At 46.3% G+C, this 27179-nt stretch overlaps 1 protein-coding gene and 1 long non-coding RNA gene across 3 annotated transcripts in view; both read left to right on the top strand.

Moving 5' to 3' along the window:
- The window catches only part of LOC118509655 (homeobox protein araucan-like), a 106482-nt gene that overhangs the window by 60300 nt on the left and 19003 nt on the right, over positions 1-27179 (top strand). For both annotated transcript variants that reach the window (XM_036050609.1, XM_036050611.1), the window contains exon 3: positions 9956-10074. In XM_036050609.1, coding sequence (XP_035906502.1) covers positions 9956-10074 — 119 coding nt within the window. The remainder of the gene's footprint in view (positions 1-9955; positions 10075-27179) is intronic.
- LOC118509796 lies at positions 21379-24884 on the top strand. Its single transcript, XR_004905942.1, has 2 exons — positions 21379-23064; positions 23136-24884. It is a non-coding gene; the product is annotated as an uncharacterized LOC118509796 (long non-coding RNA).

Raw genomic sequence — 27179 nt, 5'->3', positions numbered from 1 at the left:
AACACCACCATCGTCGGTGCCGCCGTTGCCCAAGTGTCAGCCGTTTCTTGTGGGGACATTTTTTCTCCCGCAAGTTGGGAATGTAAATTAATCTTCGCCCGGTCAGAATCCCTCGAGCTACCTTGCCAGGGCGGAACGGAAGGATCGTGCTACAGGCACGCCGCTTGCCGGTCGATGGTGATCCTCTCCAAAAACGGTGGGTGAAGATGTGTGCCCGAAAATTCCCGGAAATCGTCCCGAATGCCGTCCCTGCCTAGACCGTGCTGTGTCCCATTGTTAGCCGCGCTTCACGCGCTCACGACCGAAATGCTAAAGTGCTGTCGTCGTCGTTGTCGTCATTGGCCAATTCGATTCTGCTCGGCATTCTGCACCCCAGTCCGGGTCTGTCGGGACTGTCCCGATGCATCCACGCAAGACGCAAGGAATTGGAAACAGTCCAATTCAGATAGTTCACACCGATTGTGTGAATCGGGCAATATAAAATGTATAGAAATCGTATTTGTAATCTTCACCCGTTGGTGCTGCCGTGCCGTGGGACGATCGAGGGACTCGCGGATTTTGTTTTCGGGATTTCTCTGCACCAATGACAGCTCCATAGAAAGCAGCAGGAGTCAGACACAGCGATGCAGACGGGTTCGCTCCTTTTTTATTTCTGCTGTAGTATTTGTTTTTTTGCTGTTGTGCGGGCCATTCTTCGCATGATGTGCTTTTGTAATGTGGTTGGAATTGTCACATTCCACCACACAAATTTGCCTGCCTGCGAGAGCGCTGGAAATTATATTTAAATATTTAACGCAACAAACAATAGTGTGTCCCATGGGGTGGAATATCAGTAGGAGCGTAGGTCTCACGCCGTCCACTCGCGAGAGGGAAGTCTTGTACTTCATTTAGTAATATCTTTAACTTTTAACATCAAAATTAAAACATTACTGCTCAAGAGCTTTACTTAAACCGAGCTGCAATTGTGCTATTCATTCATCGTGAAGCCACCAAACCCCGTTCATTCCATCGTAAGGCCTTGCTAGCACAGCTTTCAAGCAGTGCTGACAATATAAAGGCATCGTTCCCGCTACGACGCGCTGTCGATTTCGTGGTATCTAAATCTGTGTCGAAGCATATTTATGAATGGAGCGGTCAACTCGTTTCGAGGCGTTTTACCAATCCGTATGTGCACCGGACCCAGTGCCCGCGTGAATGGTACGGTCGGACATCCAGCCATCCGGTATCTCTTCGAAACGTTCGTACGCCGTACGTTCTTTGCTGCAATTTCCTGCCCAGAACCGCACAAGACGTGGCGAAGCGAAAGAAAACGTACCAAATCGTTTGAAGAAAAATTACCTCGTTGACGGTTTGGAACGGTTCGGTTGGACGATTTTCCGGTGGCGATAAGGGAAAGGGTCGCAATCGCAAGAAAAAAACAAACAGTCTCTTGCTTCTGTCTCCTTGCTCGACCAGCCATTGCACTGCCACTGGCTGCATACTGGCTTCCCAAAAGCCACCCTCAACAGAACTACGCTTTTGGCCGATCGTTCGTACCTTACCGATCGTTGGGCGAAGCGTGTCCACCGTTGCCACCGGACAACGGTTGGCAGATCCGCGACACGGCGATCCTTTCCCTCGAGCTGAGCGTTGTGCTGGCTTTGTTACAGCTTTCATATTATATTTATCTGCCCGGGAGATGCGTGAAATCCGTGAAGCCATAAATTGCCACCTTGACTTGTGTCTGAATTTACTGCCACATTTTCACCCCACCGGTTCAATCTTTTTTCCCGACCAGAACCATTCATTGAGACCCAGTTGGGCTAACAATTTACTCTCGGGCGCATTAAAACGCACATGACCGATCGGTCCGATTGGAACAATAATAAAATGAAAAGGCTGGCAAATAAATGGTATCGTGAGCTCGTTCGGTTTGGGGCTGCATCTATGTTAGCTTTATTTATTTTGACAAGCTCTACAAATTGGAATGGCATTGTTTCGTTAGCTGGCGCGTGATGACGATCGAACGATTCGGTGGGTCACCGGAGCCGTTTGCTGCCGTGTGGTTGTTCCATTTGATGTATGGAACAGTTTAATATCGCTAACAAGATTTAACACACACACACACACACGCACTCTCTCGCTGTCTCTGGAGGTGTTGACAGGGAAGGAGCCCACCGAACGAAGAACCGTGATCGAAAGTGATCGAGAGATATGGATGCAAAATAATTACCAACGTGGAGGTTTGTAGTGAAACAAAATGTTGAAATTCTTTATTCAAAAGCAAGTAAAAGATTCATAATTTAGAACAACATCTTCCATGCTTACAACAACTCCGCTTCAACCCTTTTCGCCCAAAGCACTACGTTCAAGTTCAAAGACACGTTCAAATCTAACATCACTAGGGGGAAATTGCTTCCCCAAAAAAAAAAAAAAAACCGAGCATAAGGGTGAATCTAATTATCATTAAAGCACTCATTACAAGCTTCGAGACAGAAATGCAAATCCAGAGCAAAAGTCTTGCCCGAACCAAACTGCGCTCGATTTTGCGTTCGGTTTCGTCGCTTGATGTCCGTTGTAATCGTTTGTTTCATTACGGCGTCAAGGAACAGTGACGGCTGCGGCCGATTGACTTATGTTTGCTCTACTTCCTTCCGCAGCTTTTGCACGTACATGTAATTATGATAAGAAGCGATAAGATGCCCGGCCGGACGGGAGACCCAGTACGCCCAATACAAACACACACACAGACACGGTGACAATTTTTGCATATGGTAAGGTACGGACCTCGGTCGGCCCGGCGAGCAGCGAGCGAACTGAGCGAAAGTATAAACAGCAGGACCGAAAATTGCACGGCATTGCACGGGTGCCTTCGGTTACAGATGCAACCGGTCATCAATCAAACAGTCAAAGACTGTTGTGAGCCGCCGTCTCCGGGCACTGCCGGGTGTGGCAGCTGCAAATGAGTGACAAATTTTCCATTCCAGCCATGGGGCGCGTGCAGCGTTGTTTGCTTGTGTATTGTTTTTTCCCCGTTTTTTTTCCCTACAGACGCCTAAAAGCATAAGCTCTCGGCGAACTGATACCATTGGAGGTAATGCTGGAGGGTGCGGGTCTGAGAAGTCTAAATAACTTGCAGTTAAGTGCGCTGCATGTATCCGAGTGCGCCCAACAATTCCACCGGGAGTCTTGCCGTCTTTGATCAAGTTGTAAAACTAATCTTTTCAACACTCGTCGTCGGCTTGGTGGAGTTATGCGCGGTTTTTTTTGCTTCACTTCCTGCCGACTGTCGCGCACTGCTGCGTCTTTGCACACCATATCTTTTCCCCTTTATGTTCGTGTCTTAGTTGCGCACAAATCGCGGCCTTTTTCCATTCCTTGTGGTGGAAATTTGCTCGGCGTAGTACTAGGACAGATAAAACGGATTAAGAACGAGAGGTAGATATATCGATCGATAGAGCGAAAAGGAGAGGAGAACTCACCATGAATTTTCAACACAGCCAATAAACTTTCCTGCAACAAGAGCCAAGCCAAGCCGCGCCAGATACATTGCCGCATATTTAATGTCACTCTGATATTGTCATTAACACAACATAAATTCCGTTACTATCATCATAATTCAGGTAGGTAGGTGATTTTGTTTCCACCGGCACCGGCTCACTTCCGTCGGGCGAGCTGGAAACCGTTTGTTCCACGCGCTACACACACATACACACAGGCTGGCTCTACTGTTTGCTACCGTTATTTAGTGCTGCCAGGTTCGCCAGAGCACCCTGCTGCTCGACGGTGGCTTAGCGAGCGTGTTCGGTAGCCGTTTTGCCGAAACCGGCTTTGACCGGTTTTATGCCTTTTTTTTTGTTAACTAGGATTTTATTTTATTTCCACGCCTTGCCCCACTTGCCCCATCTTTAAGCCATTTCGAACGATCGTTCGGGTGGGCTGGACGGGAGACCGGAGCACCCGTTTGTCGCATTTGGTCTGCAAATAATCTTTATCTACGCTTTTAACAATCCACCTGAGCCCGTTACGCACGGTTCACTGATTTCGCGTCGAAAGCATGAGCCGAGAGGTTGGAAGAAAATGGTTTGCTATTCTTTTTTATACTTTTCTGCCACAAATCGATTCCTATAAGCATTTAAAAAGAATTTTTTTGTATGAATCACATTCTTAAATAAAATCATCACGTGTCAGAATTTTGTTAAACCATTGCCGACATCACATGGGCACACGAGCGAGCGCCGTCAGAGTCGTTCCGTGTCAATCCTAAATCCTTCCTAACGCTTCCATTCGCACTGAATTCTAATCCGGAAGGCCAGAACGTTTCAGCCAAACCCTCTCCCGGTCAGTTTGGGCGCAGGTGGGCTTAATTTCTTAAAATATGCAACTCAATGAATGTCGAGCAGGATTATGGGTGGTTTTTCGCAGGATTTTCGCACCGAGGTTCTGCTTTTAACACCTGATTTATGCGCAAAGTTTTTAACTGGTGTCTGGAATCATCTGGATGTCTGGGTGCACTATTTTCTGGCTTTGGCACCGGTTGTTTGATCAACGGGAGACTTCATTTGACCATCGTTACGGGAATTGTTTTTATAATTTTCACCATCTCGAGCGGGATGACGCTGGATGGGGAACGGATGCAATGCTCAGGGTTTTTAATTCTCAGTCTAGGTAGACAAGCCTGACCGAGACTAGCTAGTCTTGAAGTTGTGATAAGGAAAGTTTTGTAGTGTTAATCATCCCAATGAGAGCTTGTACTTCAAAGTTTGATCACTTTGAACAACAACTCGATCAACAAACGGTCATCTCCCTGAGCAATCTACTGTCCATGAACAACTCGTCTCAAATAACAAAAACCCCCAACAGCTTATTAGATTAACGCTAGTGCATTACAAATTTCGACCTTAATAAATAAACAAGATCACATAAAACGCCTGAGAGACCCTCTCTCAAACACACATAAAGACGGTGCATTATTTATGATTGAAGGGCGAGAATAGAAGCTTCGGATCCTAAAACAGTCATCGCGCATAACAGAGTTGTTCTGCCGCTGCTCCGACCGGCCATGTGCTGCGAGGCGAGAAAAAGGGGTATTCGGATGTGTGTGTGTGTGTGCCAGCGGGTTTGGAAAAGGGCGAAGGAACCGGGAGGAGCCTAAGGAAGACTCGCTGTTGGTTTGTAGCGGCGTCATACACCGTACATGGCGATTTCCTTTCATTAGCACCTGCTCCACGGGTTAAACGGTCCGAATAACCGAATACCCGTACTTAGTAGTGCGGCGGAGACCTTCTGGCCTCGTGAGGCACCGAGCGATGGAACGCACGAACCAAACATGCACACGCATCAATTCCTACAACAACACACACAAAAAAAACACATCAGATGTGCGTTAAAGAGTAATTTTTCCATCAACGTCGATGCGTTACGCGCCCGTTCTGATCATCTCCTTGGAGTCTTCCCCCATCGGGGGGAAAATGTACGCCGACTAGCCGGGACTGGTCGTTCCCAAAACGTTGAAGCGTGGGAACGGGGTGCGTTCCAGGGGGAAATGGCCGGGGTGAAAGGCGGTGAGGCGGGAAACCGGAAAGGTGAAAAGTGAAAAACGAAATACACTCGGTAGGAATTAATAACTTAATTTTTATCGACGGAATGCCACTTTTGACCGTGTCTGGTTGACTGGTTGTTCGGCTTTGCCACGATGTCTGCACCGGCGGATCCTTCGGCACTGCTGCCCAGTGGACGACTCTTAGTTTGCTTAGCTGGTGCTCGGTGCTCTGTTTCACGAGCGATATAAATTTATTAATTATGAACTCGAAGCAAACTGCCGTCTGCTGTGTCTCGTTAGCCTACCAGCCTTTGGTAGGGAAGAAGCAAAAGCGAACGCAAGGTGTTTTTATTTTTTGTGGCAAGACAAACGTACACTGGCAACAGAACCTAGACGGAGAGCCGGCCCATCCGCCTATGGTGGAGTGGAGCAAACGGGATCAATCTATGCTGCTTATCATAAACACGTTAAATATGTCCACTTCAATCGTGCGTGCGAGAAAACGAGACACCAAGCAGCATCCGGAGACTTGGCGCTGGACATGGCTCAGGAATCAGGGCTCTCCGTTTATCTGCCTCGCCGTCGTACCTAGCAGCAGCCCGGGAGGATGGGAAGATGGTCCATTTGTTAGCTGGAGCTGATAAATGGATTGCCTTCTTAGCTACCGGTATTTTTGCCTTGGTTGCCATTCCCCGACTCCTGCCGTCCCGCGGGGCCGAGCTCACTTCGCGCCCGTGAGAAGGTAGAAATGTGTAGAGAGAAATAAATGTATTGCTAATAATCATAATAATGTGTGATAAATAATAAAAAGCGAGGGAAATAAAATGCCTGCCTGTTGTTGTTCGCACCGGGCCTGCAACCTGCCGTGCGCTCGTCCGTGAGGGGCAAAACATATTGGCCCAACCATCCTGCACAACTCGATAGCGCGTTGATGAACTGTTCGCCGTGCTGAAAGATCTGCTCCACTGGCCGTTGGAGGGTGGGCTGAGTGGTGCATGAGGCTCGCAAAGTAAACAAACGAGTTTCTCCATCAGCCATAAACATACGGCCAGGGCTGTGCGGCTACGCAAAACTCGGCGAATGCGAAATGCGTGCGCGCATAAAACGCGGGCGCGCGCAAATACGGCATTGAGGGATCGTGCGTGAAATGAAGAGTGGCATATTATGCTGATTGAACGGTTGGAAAAATCGGGAAAGCGAACCGGGGAAAGGAAGCCGGGAATAGACGTCCGGGCAAGACAGTTCCACGGTCGTAGGAATGCAGTAACGCGAAACAAGTGGCGTTAGTTCTATTGAGCTAGCGAATGGAGGAGCGAGTGAGACAGGGACACTGCACAGGTTCTGGGCGCAGAAAGAGGACGCAAACGGTGCGCTTTCGTTCGGCTACCAAAGGCGGACACAAAGGAGCCCCCGATGAGCGATGAGGTTCCCGCGGACGGTGACGCCATTCTCTTTTAATACCCTTTTATTGTTGGTTTTATAGCTTGTAAAAGGATACCTTCGTATCACCTTGATGGCATTTCGGTGGCTTTTAATTGAAACATAAAAAATGTCGTACGTCGACGTGCAGCAGCAGGAACAGCCGCAGCAGTAACAACAATGCACTCTCGAGTGCTTGTGCTTGTACTCCACCAACCAACCTACAATCGATCGTTTCACGTTCCGGTGGGGTACGGTGGGACTCATTATCGTAAACTATTGTTAACGTTTTGAAGTGTTGGGATCAAGTTGTAACGATCGTTTGGTTCCACCGATTGTTGTAAGTGATATGGGGTTGCTGGGACGTAAATGATGGGATTACTTTATTTTAGAAAATATCTCTCAGTCTTTGAGAAAAGTAGTTCAATTCCTTTAACGTTAGCATTAAATAAATAGGCTTTCTTCAAATGTCATTATTCGCCAAAGATAACTCAGAAGATTTAATTTTTAATGTCTAATCCTGCATCTAAGAAGCAAAATTTAGAGTCCAGAATTTTCCGAAGCTAGGGGAGAACTCCAGAAAAATATTAAAATCTGCAGCCTTTCAGCGGTTTTATTAGGGATCTTAGGCATAGTAATCATGAAAAGAAATGCCCACTTTTCTTCATCACCTTCTTAACTTGAACGAGTACATTACTAGACAATTTTGACTCCAGATTGATGGAATTAAGTCCTCAGATAGTAGATTTCACATAAACATTTCTTATTAGAATGCTTTGCTCTCACCGAACTACCGGCTTTTACACAAGCAGGAAATTCTGAGAGATTCTGATTGACTTCGACGATTTTGTTTTAGACAAGAATATTACGTTTTGTATAACAATTAACATCTTGTCCAGTCAGGGGCGAATCATACTATAAGTAAACCATAAGAGGCCAATGCCTTAGGCCTCGAGTTTTCAGGGTTCAAGAGTCTAGTCTAGTTCAAGATAGCCAACAGAGGCTATCTTCCTTGAAGCAGGCTGAGCGTTGCTGGAAACCGCAATTATTTAGAAGGTCCCAACATTTCATGAGATGCCGCGGATAATGTCTGATACAGTCACCAGACTCGATGCGTAAAGGACCTCCAACTTTCTTTCGGATTGGAGCCTCCAAGGAGTTTGAGCAAGGAAGCAAGTCTTAAACTTTCCGAGGCTACCGAGACCAGATCAAGATATGATCCTTATATTCCTTGCAAGTATCTGTTCCATGAGAAGGGCCCTTAATTTGATCTTTCCTTGTTTCTCTAATTGTTATTGAAAACTCTAAAGTTTTTGGAATCAGTCCCATTATATCTGAGTCCAACTTGTTTGCTCAGGGATAAACCTCATAGAGCAAAAAATCTACAATAAGAATCTTTCGGTGGTTTTTTATGCATTTCGCGAAAATTAGTCAATTTACTTTAATACATACGACATTGACAACAAACTGCTGCCAGCTCAATCGTACCGAAACCACACTAAAATGTGATGAAACAAGTGAAAATTGTGCGAACATTGTGTTTTTACATTTATATCACACTTACACATCTTCCTGCTGCCCGGTCAAAGAATTTTACAACAATTCCAGCACGACGTGACGATACGCCCGGGTGCTTATAATTTTATGCGCAAAACATATTTTGTTTTAAATAAAATGTTATAATTAAGAGCCGTACGTTTTTATCTGTTATGTTGGGGCTATTAAAAGAAAAACGACGAGGGGTAAAACCGGGCCTGCTCCCATCGATACCGAGGAGACGTTACGGAGCAAACGGTTTGAAGTCGGTCAGAAGGTGAACACATGCAGACACGCAGCCACACAACCTGCACACCTTGTTGGTGGTGAGTCGTTCAGCGTGTGTTTATGTGTGTTTTTAACAGTTTTTTTTTATTTATTTTTTCTTCTCGCATTTAAGCCGCCCGGAGGTTTTTCGTTACAGTTTATTGTTTTACGCTCGTCAGAGGACTGTCCCCCTGTCGACCCTTACACTGGGACTGGGATTGTTTTCACTGATCCATCTCCGTTCCGTTTTCGATAATTAGCGTTAAGAGTGCATTGTGAGGACGGGCAGGGACAACCCATCGCTGTTGCACTTCGTTCTACAATGAATGCCAAAGTCTTGCTTGCAGTCTGTCTGCACCGGGCGGGAAGATAATCACATCAGAACGTATGAAATCATAAAAACACACACACACACACACACACACACACACACACACACACACACTGAAACACAATCGGAAAAGTCCGGCGTGAGGAAAAATAAACACCAGGAGATGAGTGTATATATTTGTTAATCATAAAACGGGAGTGCAAAAAAGGGAGCAAGTACAAACACTCGTTGTTCTTGACGACCGTGCATTTTTGCTGCAGTGCAGCGGAATTGGAATTGCTAGCGATCGGGGGTTGGAATGGAGCAGAAATGAAATCAGCACCATAAACGTACTGTCCAACATAAACGAGAAATGCTCGATGCATGACACTGCACCGGGGAACACCAGCGAACGCCAACGGGAACGGTCGTTGGCGGTGGCAATGCATTGCAAAACAATAATAAAATCATAAAAGTGTTAATTGTTTTGTTTTGTTCGGGCTAATTCGAGCAGTCTCGAGGTGGGTGGAGATGGATGGTGAAGGAAGTGCGTCCACACACCACCCCTTCTGTCGTTGTTTGGGGTTGGCATAATAATTCCCTGCCCGATTGTAATCTGCCCTCCCGTGGAACGGAAGACACACCACATACTTAAAGAGCCATGGTTCGTTTACAGTTTGTATTGCAGGCTGTATTCAATTTAAGACTTCTCGTTCACCTTCTTTGCGTTTTGATTATTCGTGTTAAAAATCGCAATTGGGAATCCGGGAGGCTTTTCCGTACCAAACTAGATGACTTCATGCGCTAAAGAGATCCGATAACTACACATTTGAGGGCTTGTTGATTATCGTTTTGTTTGTTTGTTTCGTTTTCATCCCCTCATTTTCTCTTTTCTTCCGCAGAGCAATCCCTATGCATTGAAGGACAGTGGGCCAACAAGTGATATGACAGCGTGGACTTCCGCCGGATTGCAGCCTACGACGGGATACTATCCGTACGATCCAACCTTAGCTGCCTATGGGTAAGTACGGCTTGAATAGCTACCACATCGCCATCCTAAATTGTGTTGTTTCCTCCCTTTACCGTCTTTGCTAGTAAATATGCTATCGTTCGTTTTCCTTGACCAAAAAAAAACGGGGAAAAATCGTTGGCGAAAATAATTTATCGGCGGATATTTGGTAGAAGGACCACGCTTACGCACTTCCCGCATGTTCCCTTCCGGAACATGGAGAGTTCTCCGAGCAGATGAGGTTAGGCGTGGGGTTTTGTGATTCAATTTGGCCCTCTTCACCCTGCATCAACCCAACCTATTGTCCCAACACCCTCAAGAAAAGGGAAAAAGGAAAGTACTTACTTCCTTCCTGCACTTTCGCAACCGCGGTTCATTATTATTAGCTGGCTGACAGACATTTTTCCTGCAATTTTCCACCCCAAAAGTCGTACGCCGTATGGGTCAGAAGGATTTTCGGTCGGCAGTTAGCTGCCGTATGTAACTTGGCGTTACGCTTCCAACGTTTAGAACCCGTCTGTGTGTATGTGCTTGAGGTGGAAAACGGTACACATTCCAGCAGCGCGCCATAACTCATGTTTCACTTCCGAGAAGGAGAGTCGCGAGGAACATGCGACCCCCGGGGTTGGATTGAGTTTCCTCCATGCATGTTGTCGGGCGGTCGTTTCGTGGCTTAGATTTGTGGTCACCATTACTGGCCACCTTTTCATTCCGACTATTTGGTAGCTTGAGAAGCACAGCAGAGTTTCGGTAAACCGTCTACCGGCGCACGTAGCGTGACGAAAGGTAATTCCTTGCCGTATTGACGCCTTTTTGGGTGGCCAATAATCAAACAGCTTTGCCGGATCACCGACTTAAAACTATGTTGCACCCATAAAACGGTCCTTATCGACGGGTGAAAAATTTATACGAATGCTTTTGTGCGAGGGAGCCCTTTTTAATAGAAGGGTTTTTTCCGACCTCCAACTGTATGGTTTGCAGGAACGTTGAAGCTCTAGTTGAAAAAATAACCCCAGAAACACAAAAAAACTACACTGAACTATCGATGCATATAAACTGTAACATAGATTGGCCCATGTACACCACCGAATCGCTCATTCGATCGCCTTAACGCACACACTTCGCACTTCTTTGCGTTGTACGGAATGTACAAATTAGCATAAACTGCTAGGCAGCACTGGCCACGGCTGCCACACATTCGGGTGTAGCTAATTATAAGCAAACGAACAGGGCCTGCCATGCAATGGGACTTCACTTGCACTGCACGCGTCCCGAAGTTGATGGTAAAATGGATGGATCCCTCTGAGCGCTGGAGAATTGCAAAGTTCGCCCATCCTGGATACACAGGCCACACCGGCTGATAAGAAAGTTGCGCCAAAAACTGCAGATGATGATGATGGCATAGCGGCTTCGGAGCTGACCTTAAACGAGAGACAACGGGCTTTATCGTCGGTTACTCCATTCCAAGCTGACATTCCATCCGTGCAGCTGGGGCGACTCGTTTCGCACCTGTCTAAATTTCGTGACAGTTCCTTTCCCCCATTTGTGCGATCCCCACCGAGCGCGATATGTCTTCGATAATGGTCTTAAACATGTGTTCATGCGCAGTTGCGCCAGTGTAATGGGGCTGTTGTTTTTTGCACCTCGTTTACAAGAGCTGCATAATATAGATGCTTCTGTGCGGCAACGCTTAAAATAAACGTTAACATTCATTAATTTTCCAATAAGCAGCAAATTAGTGAGAAATAGCGTTGGGGTACGCTGCATGCACCAGTTGGAGGTAGAATAAAATTCATTGCTCTTATGTTCGTACGGGTGTACATGTGTAACGCTTTTGCTTCCACCCATATGGTCTAAATTAATGGACCCAGCACATGCTATCTTAAGATGTGCGCCAAGACATGAGCGAAGTCACTGAGGACTGTTTGCTTGTGGTGAATTTTGTTTAACGCCATTAAAAATAAAAGAGTCAACCCGGTGAAACTCGTCAGTAAATAGACAAAAGTGCTCCAAAGTTGAAGAATTGCCATAAAATATGTTCCCGCTTTGTTGGAGAGTCTCGTCAGTCCCCATGGGTGGGCTGCTGTATAATCAGCGACTAGTTTAAATTGCAATGCGTGAACATAAATATCTCATGTTTTGATTATTACCATATAAAAGCACCACACACACACACAAACACGCATATTAACACATCAGTACAGAGCCGTTTCCATCGTTTCGCACTTGGACAAACGGGACCATGCCTAGGAAGTGATAATTTCCCGTCGCTTCAGCACTTCGGCGAGAACTTGCGCACTGCTAGGCCGGGGATTGCTGGATCCGGGGATGGGTGTCGAGCGAAGAATGCCGCCCGACATCCATAATCACGGAAATTATGCAACTCGCCATGCGCCATTGTCCCCTGCTATTGAAACTGATGCACCGCTTGGGCACAAAACTTTGCACAAAACTTGCAACGACCCAAGCGGAGGGAACTAGAGACGGCCAACGCTAACACGCACCGTGCTGCTCGGTTGAAGGGATCGGCATATGCACATTTAATTTTTAATTACACACCATCGCTCAACCATCGATAGTATCAGCTGGGCAGCATCTTTAGGCACCAGCCAGTGTCGAGCTATCCGGAGCCGTGGATTCCGGGAAGTCTCGTTGGAAGGGGGGCTCCGGGAGTCATGTGTACGAGCCCGGTGAGAATCATTTTGAATAACATATGAAGCTATTATGTTGCAATTGAGAGCATAGGGTACGATTGTGGGTCGCACTGGTGTGGTGCGACGAGGCAGCAACAACCGCTGCTTGCCAGTGCACAGGGAATGCTCTGAATGCTCCTGATTTTGATCAACGGGGTCTCCCGAAGCGTATGGCACCTGTGCGTGTGTACGCAACATAATTCTGACCCAAAGAGGAGTTGTGTCCGAAAGAGAGAGAGGGAGAGAGCGAGCTAAGTGCAGCAGTGTTTCTGTTTCTGTTCTGATGATGTGGTGTGGCCGTCGCAGCTTGTTTACACCGTGCAGATTGCCGGTTGTAGCTGATTATTATGATGCTTTAGAGAGTTACGCTCGTGAGCTGATTAATGGCCGCGGTTGGCTGCACCAGGAAGCGTCCGGACCTGCCGAAACACTGGACGCATCTTCTTGGAGCGATGGTTCGTTTAATAGCGTCTACCTAAAGCATTGATTCGGAGTGGCGTGGACACATTCCAAGCAAAGAATTAATAAACTGTCCCACTGTCTCAAGCTGGGTAGTGTTTGTGTGTGACAAAAATCTTCGATTGGGTCATTAAATATCGACTTAACGCAACAAATGACTTGGAAGCAAGTGGTTTTTTTTACTTGCTCTTGGTCGCCTGATCACCCGAACACTTTGGCCACATGCCTTTTGGGAAGATGAATTACATCTATCGCACCGGTAACCGGTTTCCTCGTGGCTCTTCGGAGGACCACTTATCAACTGCACCTTTGCCACCGTTCCACGCCAACAAGCACGTTTATTCGTCATATTTCCGTGTGTGTGTGCTTTAAACTGTTTTATTGCCCATTAAAGGAGCAATCATAAATTTGTGCTGTGGCTGAGCAAAAAACAGAAAGGATCAATTTCTACGCGGGTTTTTGGGGGAAGTAGCGCCGAGAAGTGGATCAAATTTGTTTGGTAAAGCTCGAACGAGCTCCCGAGTAATGAAACCAAAAGCAGTGTTACAACAACTCCTGTGCCCACTAACTGCTTCTCTGACACTCTTCAGGCGCTTCACGGGTCACGATTTGCGTGAGTTGGCCCGGGTTCCGAATCGACATGCCAAATGCCTTGCGTAACATGCGATTGCCTTTTCGTGATGGGTCGGTATCAGTCATTGCGACCCTCAAACACTGTTAGCTACCGTAATTCGCCCTCCCGTCGATGGCAACAACCGTGAGACAACCGTGTATGACCGTGCACAGGCTAAGGGGAGGCGCGAGCAATAAATATGCGGTGGCCAAAATGGTGAAGTTAAGCTGCAGTTTTGGGGGCAGAGTGGTGGGCACGGGATGATTGGATAAAATTTGTCATCCCCAAATATCATGTCCATCGATGGTGGAGGTCTGGGACGCCGGGAGACCAGTATCCGGTTCCTCTGTCGGGAGTGATGTTTGTTTGACATGCATAAGCTGAGGTTATTTGACTTATCTAATATCGATTGTGAACGTTCGATTGGTGGCTGGGCATAGGACAGTGATTACGCGCCTGTTGGCTTTCGATTGGCTAGTGAACGATACGGCTGAAGTGTTAAACAGGGCTTAAGGGCATGTCCGAACGGTTGGTTTTGTGGAAGCAGACTGTTTAACTGTGTTTGTCATCCTCTGTTTGCGATGATCTATAGGAAAGCCAATTTTTGTCAATGAACATTTTGTGGGCCAGATCTACAGCGTCCTCACGTGCTTCGAGCACATCGTAAAGAACTCCCCCAGATTCCAGAGCGTCTATAAATCATATTCCCCCAAAATGAACAGGAGAAGAAAAAACGACATTCAACCGACGGCATTTGCACTCCACAGAAAAGGGAGAACCCAATTATCGGAGCACCCCAGAAATCATTGCAAGCAAACAATCAATGGCCGAATAATTGTGCCGCAATTAAGTGGCAATAGATCTTCCCACACCCTGGCTCCCCTGGCCGGTGCATTAGACTTGTGCCGAATAAATCTCTAGCCTCAGCCGCAGCCGCATCGAACCGAGAAAAACTCCAAAAATAGACTCCGAAGGAACGAATATCCTCTGGAGACACAAAAACCCCGAAACTGGCTGGTGCCGGCACCATCACCAGGCACCAACAAGCGCCGCCAGAGCAATCTGATTTATCACACTTGGAAGTCTATTTTCTTACCCCCACTCTGTACTCCCGGTGACTCCCCCTGCAGATCCGCCTCCCCCATAGGAATCTACTCTACTGGCTCCGCTACTGTTTAGGTGAGGTGCTTTTGTAGAAATCGATCCAACTTGAGACCGATGGCACCAGCTGGCACACACGGTGGATCGAAATTGGCCACCACCAAAACGGGGAGATGAACATCGTGCTAAACAAGTGAAAATCATATTTATGGGCATAACTCACGTGTTCAATCAAAACAGACTCCCTCAAATTGACTCCGAGTCCTTGCTGTGCGTTCGTCCTTTCAGGCCCAAGAACCGAGCGAGGGGCATCGGGCGTGCGGATATCACCGAATGAATAGGCATCGTTCCAAGAATCAATCTGATAGCGTTTGCACAACGCCGGTCCATATCCGCACCGACACACAGCCATGCGACGCTCCTACATGCGAACACATATGGCCAATTTATCGTTCTTGGAGCCGTACATCGTCGATTCCTTTCAAGGGATTCCCGGCGCTACCATCGATCCGGCGCCTTTCTGCACAATCCACACGGGGGTCTCGTTTTCGATTTAATACCGATGAAAAATCGTGTTCCGGTTTTCGTGCTGGGAAAAGCGAAAACGCCAATTTGAAGGATTGTACCGAAACGGGGAAATTTGTCAGTCAACCTTCCCCCCACCGGAACCCGACGATCCTTCTTCTTTGCCCACACAAAAGCTGTTCTGTGCCAGGCCAAAACCTCAATCTGATTTTTCCACCCAGCAGCAGCCGAACTCTTGGGGGTGGTTTTGGGGAATCAGTTTTTCCTGGGCGTTTTTCCGGATTCCTTTATGCCGGGCCTCGGTATGCTCGGTCTGCCATGAAGAGCTGTTTTCACACTTTCCATTCGATGAGTGCGCGGAAAACAGCGCTTGTTTTTTGCTCGCCTTTCTTTTATTGCTGGCTAGCGGCACTTTACCATCCCTTTTCGGTGGGACTCGGTTGTGAGAACCGAGAACCGTATCGGGCACGTGTTTGCGTGGAAATGCGATAGAATTTTCACACAAGCCAGCTCCAGGCAACAGCCAGTCCCACACGTTTGGTTCGATTTCACTTTTAACGACCATCAACGGTGAGGATCGATTTCGTCGCACGGGAAGGAAACGATTGAAAAGCGACAACCATTGTCATGTGGCACATGGACAGAGTTTCCCGAGCAGTCGCGGCCTGAATGTGTGTGACGGTTCCTTTGGGGTCTCGTCTTGGATTTTCCACCATTTTTTTCCGTTAATGTTGATGCACGAAGAATACAGAATAGCTTGGGTTTTTTTCGGCCTCAACCAACACCTTAAATTTCAACAGGTTCAGCATCCGCATTCAAGACGACCTTCTGTTGGATGGTTTGATTGTGGAGAATACCTGAAGGAGGATTAGATTTTTTACATAACACTATGAGCCATTTGCTGTTTTTTTTTACAAACACTCAGAAAGAAGGCCACATCGATTGAAGGTTTTCGCACGCTAGAAGATGTGTTTTTTGTTGGAAGTAGGCAGTATTCGTTTCTCTCTTTCGCCAACTTCAAAATTCTATATTCCACCAAGAAACAAAAAAAAGCTTAAGTGAACTTCCTACGAAGTACCAACAAAAAAAGGATACTTTTAGATGGTAGGAGAACAGCAAACAGGAGGCTTCTTACGACACTTTATCCATCGATTCGATTCTTCTTGTTTGCCAAAATCGCAACCGCAGCGCGAATCCGATCGGAAGTCGAACCGCGTGCGAACACGGCTTCAGGAAAGGTTGCTTCCTCACCATCCTCGTTCCTGCTTCCCGCTCGGAAGATCGGAAAATGGATGAGAAATATCCGGCCGGAGTAGGCCGCATCCAAGAAGGGACAAATGGATAATACCGCGCACTCAATAGACCTTTGACAAGCACGGGAGAGAGCGCACACAAAAAAACCGCCAGCAATACAACGGCCGAAAGCAACAAGGACCGAAGCACTTGTTCTCGTTCACTTGCAGGACACGCGCGCCTCGGGGAAAGTAAAAGTTTTTGAATTTTTTATGGGCTCTTAAATCGTTTTTCAATTTTTTATTGAATGATATTTTATTACGTCCCCCGGTGCGGGTTGTTGGTTGAGTGGTGGGGAGGAGGGGGCCGGGAAGCAACATGCCCGCTTATAAAGTGTGTGTGTGTGTGGCGCACTTTATCCACTCAACGCCACTCTGGAGTGTTTTTCTTTTTTGGTTGGGATCTTGCGGAAAGACGGATATTTGAGGCTTGTTCGGCGTTCGATGGATTCCCTCGGATTTTGTTATTGTTGTGCTATTGATACAATTTTCAATCATACTTTCATGGGTCGAAAAAGCTGGATCGATGGTTATTTATTTTCATTCGATATACGGCAATAAAAACCGGTGGACTTTTTTTCCCGACACGGGCGAAATTGAAATTGCAAATATGGTAATGAAAAATGGAACGTGTGTGCGGACATGTTAATGCTAGAGCGCGCGAGTGGGATTGCCAACCGGATCATAACGATCTGGCATTATGGTTGATTTTTTTTTACCCTGATAATCTGTACACACGGGAAGCTTTTCCGGGGTCACGAGAGAGCATTTTAAGTTTGATTTTACGACCCATTATGACCCCAATAACGAGCAACATAATGTGTGCGCGAATGTGCAATTGTTATGCCGACGGCTTTTGATTGCATTACGTGTTGGTTTTAACAAGACATAAATCATGAACAGAGGTGAAAATGAAGTGAAAAGTGCGATTTAATTTATCGTTTTGTTGGCTCTACTAAATTTAAACATCTTGAAATTAGTTCAATACGGTTTTTGTGTTGAAAAAAATATTAAAAAGTCCTTAATATGCTTTGAGATATTAAAAGAAACAGATGTTCTGGGATCGATATTATAACCAACCAACGCTGATTGGAAACAGAGATATAGAATCTGGACATCTATTTAAAATTTTGACTAATTTTTATGCAAACGAATTTGCAACACGCAATATGCACCTTTCCTTTGAATCCCAATATGTGGCTCGTAACCGTCTCCACCACTCAATTAATACCGAGTGAATGTTGGTGACAGACGCCACCTGAAATAAAATAAAAAAAATGCACCGGCGACATCCAATTTCCCAGTCCCGTTTTCCCTTAAAACGATCTGGAAGAAGTTGTTGCCGACAAGCGATTCGGGATTCCGGGAACTCTCACGCCACACAAACACAACTACGCCGGATACTGGCGTACTGGCGAAACTGATAACGGCATCGAGATGGCGACGAGATGGGCCGGACAGATTGAATCGAGCGCCATGCTAACGAACCAGGCGAAAACTACAACCCCTTGCGCGGAAGAGGACCTGGACAGGGAAACAACATTTTCCCCGTGGTCGAAGAGTGCGCAAGGTTTTGGGGCTGCATGTCGGATGAACCGAACCTCCCCCTCCCCCCCCCCCTCCCCGCAAACAAAACCCTCAGGTGCCCCGATGATGTCCAGGTTTTCGCCAATTTTCGCTCACTCGCGTTCGATGGCGATGCAGCGAACGTCCTCGACCGTGCCGGCGATGAAACCTGTGTTGGGTCAATATCAGGCCCCAGTTTCCCGGAGCACAGCGACCAGAAGCAAGGCAAACCTGGAGGAGGAACCTGGAAACGCAAACTCGTTCCTGTTCTCCGTGCAGCCACCAGTCCAGGAGGAGTTGCGGGCAGAGTCAGTGTGTGTGTGTGCTTGTACTGTGCCTTTCTGCATCCATCATTCCTCGCTTTGCCGAGGACGTGGCTTTCCCTTGGGCCGTACGACGCCCGGTATAATGTTATTCGCCATTATCATAAAATTAAATCGATTAGGCGCCGCCATTTTGTTTCACATGTATAAATTGAATAAATTTAAAGTGATACCGAACCGAGCAAAGCACAAGACACCGGGACAAGACCGAGAACAGACCCGACAAAATCGGGCTCCGGGATCGGCGTGTGAGCCTCGCAGGATGTCAAAGGATGGCTTTAAAGCGTTGCCATGGGGGGAGAAAACCTGCCCAGTGGATAGGCCGTGAGATAAATTTGTTCCGATGAAAATGTGTCCCAAGCTGGCTGGCGTTGGGGAGTGAGCAATACCCAACAGTTGTTCTTGGGAACCCCTTCTTTTCCACGTCGAGGGAAACTCCCGGATTGGGGGTTTTGGGTGGGAGCTAGGGCGATTGTATCGTGTTATATCTCTCCGGGACTAGGTTTGTGTGAGTGTGTTTATATGCGAAGACGCATGTGACAACCCTTCCGCTTAGGGCCTGAGGTTGCCCAACACAACCACAACCACTCGAGGACGGGAGTGGAGACTGCGTGGCGAAACACACACACACTTTGCACACTAACACACTCGAAGGAGAGCCTCGATAGAAATTCTGAATATTGTTAAGCCCGCTCCGTTCATACTGAGTTCTTCCTGCAGCAAAACCCCAAATTCGAAACATTACAACCAACTCCACGTGCGTGCACTCGTCTGGAGAGACACATGGCACGGGCCTTGGTCCTCACATATGTGAGCGTGTGTACAAAATGCTAATAGAGATAGCAATCTTCAATCCACCCTATCATCATAGTGCTCCTCCGTAGTACTCTTTCGAATGGGCGAGAAAACGTAAAGGAACTCGGCGAACGAGACATTCAGAAACTACCCCACCATCAGCTTCGCCACTCGAAAACCACTCGAAAATGTCACTAGATGTAAAACAAAGCTGGCAACTGGGATTGATTTTGTTGATGTTTTCCATACTTCCCCAAACCCCAGACACCGTTCCCCAAATGCCCGGCTGCACTCGGGGCACACTGCTGTATTGTTGTTTCTTTTCTGCACACCACTTGCCTGCCGCAGCTCCACGAGAACCGAGTGGAAAATGGTTAAGTTTTCCATGTCCTACGTCACATCTTGTGCCGGTACGGTTCGCTGGGTTTTCGGCCGCCACCAACCCACACATGCACCAGCTACGTCACCAACATTCTTATGTTGCGCTGCATATGTACACGGGCATAGCAAAAAACAACCGAAGGACCGTCGTTGGGTCGTTGAACATAAATGCGCATGACTATTTCATAACAAGGTTTTGCGCCCGAACTTCGCTCTCGTGCTGTTGCTATTTTTTATCGTGCTCTTGTGCGTTTTGTGTACGCTTTTTGTGTTGTTGGTTTGCATCTTGTTTTGAATGTATATTGGCTGGCGTTACCTTTGCCTGGCTGCCATTTCGTTCGCTGCTGGTCTGGTGGTCTGGGTCTGGATGGTTGGGAGTCCGGGAGCCAGGGTTTCGGGGTTTTAGTCACGGCGATTTACCCGATCCGCATTCCGAACGCTTGGCATGGCAATGGGATTTGGGGTATACTCGTACAGCGTGGATTGGGGCTTTCGGTTTTATCGGTGTGTCGTGTGTCAGTAGTAACCGGTACAACATTGTTCTACGGTGACTGGTGAGTGTGAGGTTGGGTAGTGGTAACAAGATGGCTAGCATTGGGTGTGCAAGTAAAGTTCCGGCGTTTTGGAGCATCGATTTATCGTTTCTATTATTTACTGCACAGTTTTTATTTAAAGTGTTATTCATCAGATATAATATCTTTTTCCCATCTTTCTGCTAGTTGAAAAAATCCAAGAATTTATCAGCGCCGATTTAATATTTTTTAACTGAAGATAAGTGCATTCGGTTTAGTACGTTGGGCATCTATTTGCACAAGTATTTGTATTTCTAACAGAAACATGTGACCTAAAAATACTACGTTGAACGAAAGCCTTTGTGCCACGCCACTTTTTTGTGTAATCTACTCCATATGTTTTCTGCAGCAAATGAGCCGGTCTCAACTGCATTTTTTGCCATACTTAAAAAAAATTAAAGAACATTACCGGCAATTAACACTGTTTTAACAGAAAACTTCCAATGATTCGAGCCTATTTACGATGAGGATAAAAGTTGGCATATATTATGTTATTGGTCTATGGTGATGTTATTGAAATATGAAAGACGTAGAAATGTGAAGTGATGGATCATGACGCTTCGAGGCCCTAAACAGAAGAAAAGCTAGAGGCTTCTAATAGATTAAATGTGTCGACTAGGTCAGAGGTCAAAGGCCCCTCAGGATGATCGAGGTTCCAAGGACTGCACAGCCGGCTTGTTGGAAGATTCTTTTATTCGTTTTTGGGCACTTGGGCTTTATTATGCTATACTGCTTTTTTAAACAGCTCGAAACTTACTTGATCACCCAACAGTTGTTGCTAACACTTAATTCGAACATGAAAGGAACACAAAAAGAGTAGTATTTTCAGTTTTTTTCTGGATGATTTTAACATTAGTTTATACGAAAGCCAAGGCTTCTCTATTAACTTTGCAACAATCTGGTTGATTTTATTTTTAAAATGAATTGAGCCTTATACTCAAAGAAAGAAGAATTAGAATATTTTGTTTGACAGAGGCTACATATACGATCAATAATTCCACATTACTTCGTGAAAATAACTACTCTAATATAGTTTCTAACTAAACGCGTAACGTCAAAACTATAAACACAAGATGCTCAGCAAAACTAAAATATTGTGTCACGACTCTTTGCCACCGATCGATTGCTATTAAGCCGAGCAACCGTTTAGCCCGCTTATGTCTCTTTTTTATCCTTAAGCAAACTCCAACATCACCGCCAAAATGTACTCCACCTACGAACCCTCGTCCCATTTCCACCCATGCTCTGGTCGGGGTGAGCTTTTTCGAGGGTAGGGTATCATGTTATCAGCTTGCTAAACACCGGATATTTGGCATCATCTCTCACTCGTGTAGTGTAGGATCGCTTGCTCTCGGAGCACTTTTGAACTGGCGTTATGCTACCCCCCCGACACCACACACACACACACACATTCACGGTCGAGATTAGAGCGCCACCACGAACTGGCAAGTGGCAAACGGTTGAAATGAACCAGGAAAAGATCCACTGCCGACATGGGGACACAAGGTACAGAGAGGGTGGTGATGGTTTGGGGTGAAAAATTCAATTTGTTTAGACGCGACTTTTAACAAACTGCAACCGATACAACAATACGTGTGGGTCACCGGGAGAGGTTGGTGTGAAACACAAGAAAAACAAATTCGACAACACACCGACCGGCAGTCGGATGCAGTGCGAGGAGGGCAAAGAGCAATGCAACGAGCGATGCGATGCAAATGCAATTTTTAGAAAACATGTTTTGTTGTGGCTTTTCCTTTTTTTTTTTTGTTAGTGTTTTTTATCATTCACTGACACAACAAACGGGAGTTTTCTTTTTGGTTTCGCTACTGAGCGCGAGAAGAGTACAGACGGATAAAGTTTGTTCGTGTGGCATCTTCATCACGGGACAGTTTGTGGGCTATCTCATTGCAGTTGAAGGGATGGGAAATAACACCCAAAATAAAAACACTCACCCCCCAACACGTAGTATGGTTGTTTCGAGTTCTCCCCACCAAAAAAACGGTGGACACCAACAAAAAAAAAAAACCCACACGAACGGCAAAGTATTCTGCTACGTACCCAGTCCCGCGGTTAAATGGCGATGGCGATGTATCGCACGAGCATCTAAAATTAAAACCATCGTCATCGACGAAACCAGCCATTTTCGAAGCGAGCTGCCTGAACCGCCGAGGTGACATTAGTGCGGTGACGTTTGGCCGTTCGCGTTCGTTAGCGAGTTTGCTATTTGGGTTGTCGTACACAAGATCGTTTAGATTTCGCTTTCCGCGCCAGGCGACTTGCGAAAAACGCGACCTCGCGTTGAAAATCTCGTTCGTACCATGCAAATCAACCTGGGGACGTGGTTGGACGTGACGCCGGAGGTTGTGGGGTAGCGGTGCCAGCGGCGGGGATATCATCATTTTCGACTCGGTGGCGACGGACGGTTCTTCTCGGTGGAAATTCTCACGCGAACGCGCACCAGAAGCGGGAAGGCGAGAAGATTGAGTGAGAAGGAAATATGGACGACGCGGTCCCCAAAATTGATTGCTCCACCGCAGTGCTCTCCGCGCAGTGCAAAAGTGTCAAAATGAGGCTGCGAGAAAACCCGCGCACAGTAAGGATAACGCACCAATGGCGTGCGAACGGGACAGCGCGAGATTGGGGCCGCGATGCGATGCACATCCGCCGAGAGGAGCACACGAGGTATTGCGAGGCGCCCGGTGCAGTTGATACATGTGTTGAGCTTAATTGTAATTTATGGTACATGTCAAAAGTGGTCCTTCCCTTCCAAGCCGAAGCGATCGAACAAGGAACGAGAGAGAGAGAGAGCGAGCGAGCGATAGAGGCAGCGAACCCGGACGCGCGCGCCTGCTCTGGGAGGCGTCAAGTAAAAGTTTCACTTGTACGTAGTAGTGTAGAACGACTATTAAATCTATTGTTTCACATCCATTTTTATGACCCTTTGGTGGTTCGGAGAGCGGACTGCGTGGAACCGAAAAACGACACGGTGTTAAAAGTGTTTGCCGGCGAACCTCATCGTCTCACAGTCCTTGCCGCACTGTTCGCCGCGTTCGACGCAAGGATTTAAGGCTGTCTGGGTGTATGAGTGTGTGTGTGTGTGAGAGAGAGTGAGGATGTTTTAAGTTTTTGCAGACTGGAGCAGACTCTTGACGCTGAATAGTTTGTACGGAATCATCCGCTTCCATTAAGTTGATGCTCCCATTTTCTTACCTCCTCCCCGCCCAGAAGCGGCAGTAAAGGGTGACACACTGCCGGCGGATGTCGAATGAAAGTGACTTTTGCAGCGAAAAGGGAAAACTTTTTACCGCCGCAAGGTGGAAAATGAATTTAGTTTTCCCGACCCTTACCGATGGAAGGTTTAAGGAACTTTCGCTACGGATTTCGGATTCTACTTGCCTCTAGCAGGCAGTCAGTCAAGGATTGTAGACCGCTGGCACAATGGCTTTGTTTTAAAGTTTAGATTTTCCCTCAACTTGGTGCCGTCGTCTTCGCCGAAACAGCTGTGAAAAGGGTAAGAACTCTGTTACGGGAAAAGCGTGTGCTTTGATTACCGTGCAACCGCTAGGAGTGACTATGCAAATAGAAGAGTTTTCTTTCACTTTGGAAACCAATCTAATCAAAAATTGTGCTAACAGTGTTTTAGATAAAATTGGTATCCTGTTTTGTAGAGTGAAAAGGCAATAAATATAAAGTCTAGAAATTTAATTTACCTTCTTGCGATTATTGGTTTTTCTTCGTTTAATCATAACACAAGTCCAAGATATTTTCCGTCTTCCTAGTACAACAAACTGCACTATTGCTTCTTGAATTACTTTCATAACTTCGTATCGAAAGTCATCCGGAGGAGATTGCCTTCACAAAGTGTGCCAAATATCATGAAGACTTTGAGTCCTGGACCTGCATCAATTATAGCTGTTCAAGAAAACATGAATCAGCATCAAGAGACATAGAAATATCGTAGAGAGATCAACTTTGATCAATGTCTTAGGTGGTTGACCGATTATCAACTTTGAATCCTACTGCGATACTTGGTTGGCAGTTGTCTATCTCTTAAAATTATATCAGGAGCTAAGAAGTTGAAAGCACTTAAAATAGCCATAATTGTCAATAATCTTTCATCAAGAAACCCAGTACTGTCATGCTTCTTCATCTAGTCCAGCAAAATGGGCAAGGGACATGATTCCACCGTCTTCCAAGCTCGTTAAATTCGTTTTCCAATTTATCCTCGAATGAGTTCGCTCCAATCATGTAATCTAGTCTTCTAAATATTGCCCGTAAAACGTATCCATTAGCGGTTTTGCATTAGCACCGAATTAGCGCAGTGTACAACTAGCGTACAACCATAGTCCATTATCGCAGCGAGGCAAATTGCACCGAAATTGGAGCGACATGCAAACAACAACTCGCAACGTATGTTTCGAAATGCACACCGATTGTATCAGATAAACAACAAAACTGAGACAATAAACGGTGGAGAGCAGCAGGAGAGAGCAAAAAAAAAAGATCTGAAAACAATATTTGCACCTAATAATGGGCAATCAAATGCACGTAATATCCATCGGCCCCGTAGATGTGTGCCATTGTGCCCACAACGGACCGCACGAGAACGCCGGTTCGCTCGCTCTCACACACTAGGCGCGATTCGCGATCGAACTGTGCGGTGTGGCGCGAAAAGCAATGGCATTGTGATGTGGTTGACGGAAAATAAAAGTCCGTCACTCCATGTAAGGCTCCCCCTCCCCTCTCTCCAGGGTCGTCCGGAGGCTATCCGGGAACAGCAAGAGTGCATTACCATACCGGGAGGAGCTCGGTGCTGGCGGACATGGCCCGGCCGGTGCATTGTAATTAAATGCAGACGAAAATGCATGTAATTAATACCTAATCAAATATGATAATTTGCTACTACCTGCCCGTAACTGGTGCCGATCGTCACTGCACTCAATAGACAGGTGAGCATGTGTACAAGGCATAAAACTCGCGGCTGGGCACGCACGTGAAAAAGTGCATTTCAGTGTCCGGCGTTTGGTTTGCTGATTGTGTGGTGGCCGCTGATTCGCATCCGAACCTCCCGGACAAGGTAATGACATTAAACGTCAAGGGCCCGGTGGTATATGCATCGCTAGAGGAAAGAAGACGGCCACATGCTTCATTGGTTTCTCGGTGAAAAATAGGGTTAAAAAGAATTATATGTACAGTGGCATTTTTTATATGAAGTATGAAAATATTATATAGTAAAGGTGTTTATATAAAACTGTTGAAATACCCCTTTACGTAGTTGATATTTAACATCCCAGAAGCCGTGTCAAATGTGTGTCCGCAAGAACATTCCTGCAGATATTGAAGTATGAGCCGAAATATGAAATCCTGTTTAGTTTTAATTTTGATTTTACTATTTTATAAAGTTGTAATTGATTCATTTTTTGGCAATTTATCATTTTCTCTAGTTAAAACCTGTCAATACTTTCCAAAACAAAAATTCTCTCTACTTCTTCCATGTCTTATCGCATCTTGTAAACATGCTTCCCGCTATTGAATGCTATGCCTGCGCTAATCTGGCTACCGATTCGACGCATCAGCCTGCATTAACCGGCAAACAGGGCTATCTTTATACGCTGTTGTTGCAATTATCAAAATTACTAATTAACAACACACACATAATAACATGGCGACGATAATGAGCGTGTCTGTCACCTGATGTTGTGTGTGGCTTAGCATGTGGGGTGGGGTGGGCCGATTCCGTCGGTCGGTTTGTCCCAAGGCGGAAAACTTTGTCACATGCATCGTACAAACACACACACACACTCGCATACAATCTTGCCATCATGCAACCAATTTGCGTACGGTGCGGCTTGGCGTAGCAGGCAAACTGAAAGAAAACAACAAAAACGGTACGAAAAATGCAAACGCAAAAACCGGGAACTGCATGTCTTGGAGCGATTTAGCAACTGCCGGGGGGTATGTCGGTGGGGTGGACTGATACCAATCATATGCATACACAAGCACGCTGAAGCGTCATCATAACATGTTTGCATTAGCGTCCAAGTTGGGAGGAAGTTGTTCAAGTTCACCTCTGCGCTTATCGCGCACAGAACTATTACCTAAATACAAAACTGTGGCCTGTTTTGTGCATGTGCATCGTGGAGGACCGCATCGTTCCAATGTCGCTTCGTTTCCAGCTGGAGATGATCATTTGCATGCGACCTGTTAATCTCCATCGGGAATCAATTTAAAGTGTGACCGGTTTGGCGATTTGAAGGACATTCCATTTAATGCGGAAATCGTTGCTTAGCTTTGTATTTATAAAACTATAAGTCTCATAACATTCCCCTTAACGTTTGAAAACTAAACGAATAATAAACGGATTCGTTAAACATTATTTCAAACAGTTGGTACCGTTCTGGCAAACCTGCAAGTGTCCGTGCTCGACTGGACCTGCTTAATCATGGATGATTTATTTGCTGCAAAAATATGCCTGGAACGCTCGAGTTTTAGCCGAGCAGATTCAACTGTCTGCACTAAATGAAAGAAAAAAAAACCGTAAAACAAACATAATAACGCACTTCTCACTCGCCTGCAGACCTCATTTGTCACATCGGCCCAAACGCAATTGCGCGTACCCTGTAGTTCCCTACAGCGTACCGTGCACAGTATGAGTATTCCGGTATGGCTGGGCTGAATGAAGCCATTTTTGTGCTTATTTTTCAATTTCGCCAGTTCGTGATCATGTCCACCAACCCTTACGGTGCTGAACCCTGACAGTGCCCCGAGTGCATCAACTAGCATTTAACAGCTTTAAC

Source organism: Anopheles stephensi, chromosome 3, assembly GCF_013141755.1.
Source record: "Anopheles stephensi strain Indian chromosome 3, UCI_ANSTEP_V1.0, whole genome shotgun sequence".
Classification (NCBI taxonomy): Eukaryota; Metazoa; Arthropoda; class Insecta; order Diptera; family Culicidae; genus Anopheles; species Anopheles stephensi.
This window is presented reverse-complemented; position numbering and strand designations above follow the sequence as displayed.